Source organism: Mastomys coucha, unplaced genomic scaffold, assembly GCF_008632895.1.
Source record: "Mastomys coucha isolate ucsf_1 unplaced genomic scaffold, UCSF_Mcou_1 pScaffold18, whole genome shotgun sequence".
In the NCBI taxonomy this organism is placed as follows: Eukaryota; Metazoa; Chordata; class Mammalia; order Rodentia; family Muridae; genus Mastomys; species Mastomys coucha.
Genome location: NW_022196900.1, coordinates 6,251,525 through 6,257,524, shown reverse-complemented (window position 1 = coordinate 6,257,524; position 6,000 = coordinate 6,251,525). Strand labels below are relative to the sequence as shown.

At 48.2% G+C, this 6,000-nt stretch overlaps 1 protein-coding gene across 3 annotated transcripts in view; it reads right to left on the bottom strand.

Annotated features, from left to right (window-relative positions):
* Window positions 1–2,412: 2,412 nt before the first annotated feature.
* Window positions 2,413–6,000, bottom strand: part of Frmpd1 (FERM and PDZ domain containing 1) — a 103,435-nt gene continuing 99,847 nt past the window's right edge. For all 3 annotated transcript variants that reach the window (XM_031377283.1, XM_031377284.1, XM_031377285.1), the window contains exon 16: window positions 2,413–4,898. In XM_031377283.1, the coding sequence (XP_031233143.1) occupies window positions 2,581–4,898 (2,318 nt within the window). In that variant the 3' untranslated portion in view covers window positions 2,413–2,580. The remainder of the gene's footprint in view (window positions 4,899–6,000) is intronic.

Here is a 6,000-nt window from a genome sequence, read left to right as displayed (position 1 = left end):
CGCACACCTTTAATCCCAGCACTGAGGAGGCAGAGGCAAGGTGATCTCCGAGCTCAAGGCCAGCCTGGTCTACAGATCGAGCTCCAAGACAGCCAGGGTTACAACAGAGAAACCCTGTCTCAAAAAACAAGCAAAAGGGATTGAGCACAGGGTCCCCATTGAAGGAGCTAGAGAAAGGACCCAAGGAGCTGAAGGGTTTGTAGCCCCTTAGGACAAACAACAATATAAACAAACTAGTACCCTCAGAGCTTCCAGGGACTAAACCACCAACTAAAGAGTACACGTGGAGGGACTAATGGCTTCAGCTGTATATATAGCAGAGGATGGCCTAATTTGTCATCAATGGAAGGAGAAGCCTTTGGTCCTGTGAATGTTCTATGCCCCAGTGTAGGGGAATACCAGGGCCAGAAAGCAGGAGAGGGTGGGTTGGTGAGCAGGGGGAAAGGGAAGGAACAGGGTTTTTATTTTATTTTATTACTATTTTTTTTGAGGGGAAGCTGGGAAAGGAGATATCATTTGACATGTAAATAAAGAAAATATCTAATAAAAAAAACACAAACAAAAGTACTCAAACTATCTGTATAAGTCTTTTGGCATACTGTAGGTTTTAGTTAATTGGATTCAAATATGGTTTGGGTCAATCAGGACCCAACCTTTAGTGAAGTCCCACTGGTGAGTGTCGAGACCCTGTCCATAGCAATAAGTGATTTGGATCTTCCTGGCAAAAGTTCCAAGTCCTCTTTCACAACATCCAACTGACTTTTAGCCTGGTGTCCTGCTCCTTTTTAGTCATGAAATCACTTCCAAGTTACATTTAAGAGCTTAAAGTTTATTTGGAGCTTTATAAGAAACATTATTCTGAGGAAACTCTCCGGGCACACATACTGATTAACACCTTACTAGGTGACACATAGCTGGGAGTGGAATGGCAGGAACATGTGTTCTTCTCATGGCTGAGGATGGCCTCCCTTCTGCCTGGAGAGAGCACAGGGAGTGGCTCATCACCGATCCTGCTTTTGCTGGCCAAGGTGAGGCATTAGGGTGCCTTACAGAGCAGGGCATCAACCTCCTAACAGGTCAGTAACAGGAAGAAAACACGGACCTCTCTGATGACCTCTGACAGTCCAAAGTGAGCCACCATGCCACATTTGACCAGACAGGAAAAGCCAGAGCAAAAGGTGTCCCAGAGAAATCTTGAAACAAGTTTGTCTGGAGTAGAAAAGCAGTGTGTGTGTGTGTGTGTGTGTGTGTGTGTGTGGGCTTGAGGTGGAGACGGGGCATTGTTACCAATACTCACTGACAATTTACTATTTCCTAGGTTTACGTCTCTTTCAAGTGGACAGTGTGAATCTTTTTGTGTGCAGAAGTGAACACCCCAAACATGAAGAGTTTAAGCAGCAGGCTTGCCCACATTCGTGGTGGGTAGGGAGGATTCTCCTGATCGGCTGGGGCCAGGGAGGAAAGTATTGATAGTATTCTTCTGCTCTAATATTGCTCTTGTAATGGCAACTTTGACTCCTGGACTTAATATTTGCCTTATGATACTAAAAGTGGAAACAGGGTGCAAGGTTTAGGGGCAAAATCTCAGATAAAGCACAGGATAATCCTCAACATGGGTGACCGAGCAGCTATAGCAGTGGTTCTCAATCTGTGGGCCACCAACAACTCTTTCACAGGGGATGAATATCAGAAAATTTTTTTTAGAGATTTATTTATTTTATATACATATATATATATATATACACACATATATGTATGTACATTGTAGCCAATATTCAGACACACCAGAAGAAGGCATCGGATCCCATTACAGATGGTTGTGATCCACCATGTGATTGCTGGGGATTTAACTCAGGACCTCTGGAAGAGCAGTCAGTGCTCTTAACCACCGAGCCATCTCTCCAGCCCCGAATATCAGAAATTTATATTACGATTCAAGACAGTAGAAAAAGCACAGTTATGAAGTAGCAACAAAATAATTTTATGGTTGGTGGTCACTCTGACATGAAGGATTGTATTAAAGAGTTGGAGCAGTGGGAAGGTTGAGGACCACTGAGCTAGGGAATTTACTGCCACCTCTTGGCAAGCCGTGCTTGCAGCAGAGAGGCAGCCCAGAGTATCAGGCTGCCTGGCCCAGGTACCTGGGAGGATCAAACCTATCAACCACACACGTATATCCACCTGTTTGCACAGATTAGTGCCAAGTTAATTTAACAGGGCAACCAAGACCTGCAATCCCTGAGTTCTTGGACAAAATCTGAGACTTGGGGGTTTTTTGCCTGATACCTGCTGGTGGCTGGCTGGCCATCTATTCATCTGTATCCTAGCACATCTGAAGAAAGGCTCATGTCAGACAGCCTGTTTCCTCAGTGCAGGCCTGGTACAAAGGAAGTAAATGTCTGTTGACTTGAGTATGAGTGAACATTTTTAATCCCACATTTACTATCACTCAGAACAAGAAAGGCAGAACAAGATAAGATTAAGCAGCAGTTTATTGGAATACTCTATGTAGTAAACATTGGAAGGGGTGGGTGAACAAGAAGAGGCTCCTTGGAGAGGCGCCCTGGGTCGGTGACCTGTTCACAGAGCGGTGGATGCCCGGAACTTCTGGGTCAAACAGAATACAGCAGCTGTGAGGGCCGTGCACTGGCGAGCCAAGAGTTTCACGCTGAGGTCATGGTAGCCTCTCTCACAGGTGAGTTTCGCAGCCTCCACAAATTGGTGGTAGGTGTATACCACGTCCCTCAGGTTCCCAGCCACTTCCCTGTGCCGGGTGGAGCAGCGGCTACAGTCTGTGAACTGGAAGCAGAGGCCGGCCAGCTGGACTAGGTGCTGGAAAGTGACCCGCACAGCACCCTGCATCTCCTCGGGGGACTGGTCCATTCTGATCACGTGTTGACAGCTGGATAGGAGCTTCTGTGAGCCCATGCATAGGCGGCTCCGGCTTTCTGAAAAATGCCAGGTACACTTGTCAGGGGGGTGTTTGTTTCCAACCCCCCAGGAAGCTTCTAAGATGTCCTGTAGTTCCAGTAGGCTCTCTGTGAGTTGCTCAAAGCCCTTGGGGGCATTTGCAGGGGCAGTTTTCAGCTGTCTCAGAGCCCTGGAGCAGTACTCTGGCCAGATGTGGCTTTTCCTGGACAGGGGTGTAGTGCAGCTGTAGGCACGGGCTGCCCTCCAGGGCAGAGTCACCTGGCTTCCTGCAGAGGGTGGTGAGGTAAGGGGGGCAGCAGGGTGTGTCTGTGGGTCGGCGTCTTCTTCCTCTGTCTCAGGCTGCAGGCCACGGAAGCATGTGGCATAGGAAAACTGACATCTGCAGTGCTCTATGCCAATCCCGGCAGGCGCCACTTCATTTATGCCAGCGAAACTGAAGGAGGTGACCCTGCTGAGACTGGTGGAGCCTTCGGGATGGCTCTCTGGGGCAAAGCACAGGAAAGACCTCTCAGGTGGAAGACAAATGATAGGACTGTCACTTTTGCTTTCCACTGGTGAGCCATGGCCTGAATCTGCTGAGCGGGGCTCTTCTTGACATGGTGAAAGCTTTGGTAGGGACGGTACTGTATGGACACAGACCTGCTGAGAAATGTCCACAGGGACCGAGTCTTCCCCGATCACATGGTCAAGCTGCTCTGCCTTGACTGTTTCTGGAGGGAAGGCTGATGGAATGGTCTGCTCCCCAAGTAAGAAATCAGGGGCCAAGTCCAGTTCTGTCAATAGCTCCTGTTCCTGGACTTCTCTGTTTTCCCCTTCAGAGTTGGGTAAGATCTGCCCTGTCTCTGTTGCATGAGGCTCTGAGCAGAGGGAGCTGTTTATTTCGCCAGTTGGAGCACTAACATCAAGGGCCTGTGGAATGTTATCTAACCCGTCACTCTTGAAATCACCCAAGTCCTCCCCAAATCCCTTCTGGAATAGGCTGGGGCCACTGAAGTGTGTAACTTCAGTGTCACTGTCCAAGGACAGTTGTCCTTGTCGCACCTCATCTGCAGCCAAGGCCATCTCTTCGGAACTCATTTCACATTCACCACTGGTAGGCCCATCTCCGGGACATAAGGGCCCTGTGATTTGGGGGGTAACCTCTTGTATGTGATCTATTAGAAAAGATTCTGACCCCATTTCTGATTGCACCTCTTCAAGCTCTGATGTGTCTCCTTGAGAGATGTGGTGTGGCCCCGTACTGTCTGGATTAGGGTCAGCACTAGAGAGAGGGAAGGTGCTATCCTCAGGCTCTGCAGTGAGTTCTTTGGGGATGGTACCACCTGGGTCTTGATCTGGAGATACAGTTTGAAAAGGCCTGACCTGAGCGGCCTGTGGACTGGAAGATCCTGAGTTGGAATGATGGGGGCTGTGAGGGATGCTGGCTGAGGAGCCGTCGGTGGTAACAGCCAAGGGACTAGCCTCAAGATTCTCTGTGTTGCTGGGGTCAATTCGGAGGCGAATGGCAGAGATAGAAGACACTCGGGAATCAATGACTGACTTGGTTTCCATGGTCTCTGGCTCCATCTCCATGATCCTGGAGGCTGGATTTTTGCTCTTTGTCTCCCTCAAGGAAGCCAGCAACCCCAAGGCCTTGGTCTCCAGGAGGCCTGGCTCACCTTGCATGTCCTGCAGGGAGGACACAGTTGGAGAGGGGGCAGTGAGGGTCAGGTAGGGCTCTCGGTCATAGTAGCACACATCATCCATGTTCTCTTGGGAAGCGGATGCCTCCAGCGGGAAGGAGACCTGGGAGGTGTGATCCGTCTGTAGGAAGGACCTTCTCTTCCTCAGGGACTTGGCATACTTCTTCACCCCTCCCTGCCTGCTTGGCTCTCCTCCTGCTGGGCCCGGATGCAGGCTTTCCTCGGAGCCACGGGTCCTAGACTGACCCTGCAATCTCATGGCACTAGGATCGGCAGCTCTGGGCCCTGCAAATCAAGACAAGGAAAATCAGATTAAGCATGGACAAACAGAGAGGTTCTCCATGCTTGCTTGGGTAAGCATGTTGGCTTGTGTGAACTCAAGTCCTAAACCTTAGGCAAGCTAAGTTTCCTCTTCCCCCGGCTCCTCATCTGGCAGATGGGGATAATGATCGTGGTAGACATTTGCTGTTGCTTGTCTAAGACCCACTTACTCCCTTTTAGTTAGAGCATGCCAAAGTTCTTTTCGGGGTGTGACACTTCCCCAGTGGTTGAACTCTAGTAGCGATCAGTGGTGCTGGAGATCTAACTCAGAACCCTATGCATGCTGGGTAAGTATACCAACTCTCACATTCTACTCTCAGACCATAGAACTTTTAATTTACAACAGTGAAGAGATGAGATTCACAGTCCAGGCAGTTAGCTACGAATTCTCCAAAACCTCAAAAACAAACACATAATAATAATAATAATAATAATAATAATAATAATAATAATAATAATAATAAGGTGTTAGACAGTTCAGCAGTTAAGAGCATTGGCTGCTCTTCCAGAGGACCTCGGTTCAATTCCCAGAAGTTCCACAGCACACAAAACCATCTATAACTCCACCTCTAGGGGATCTGAGGCCTTTTTCTCGCTCCTATAGACACCACACACACATAGAACACAGACATGTACACGGGGGAACACCCATAGACATAAAACTAACTTAAAATAAAAATAAAACAATAAATGTGATGGTCCATGTCTATAATCTCAGCATTGAGGAGGCATAACAGGTTTAAGGCCAGCCTAAGCTATATATTTGAGTTTCTAGCCAACCTGGGCTACAAACATATCAAGACCTTGCAACTCAATAACTGTTAATGATAGTAATTAGACGTCATTGTTTACAGCCATAATACCCCGACAATACAGTCAAGGAATTCTGCAGCAAAGACTTCCGGCCTGGCTTCATGGTGGCGTAAACTCACGCCCATAGCTGCTGCTGCTTCTGTTGACACTTTTATTTTACATGTGTGATGGGTGTACGGATGCATTGCTGGGACTCTGTCCTGAGGGGTTTGCACTCGATGAGATGATCTTTCTCAGGAGAAGCAACATATGA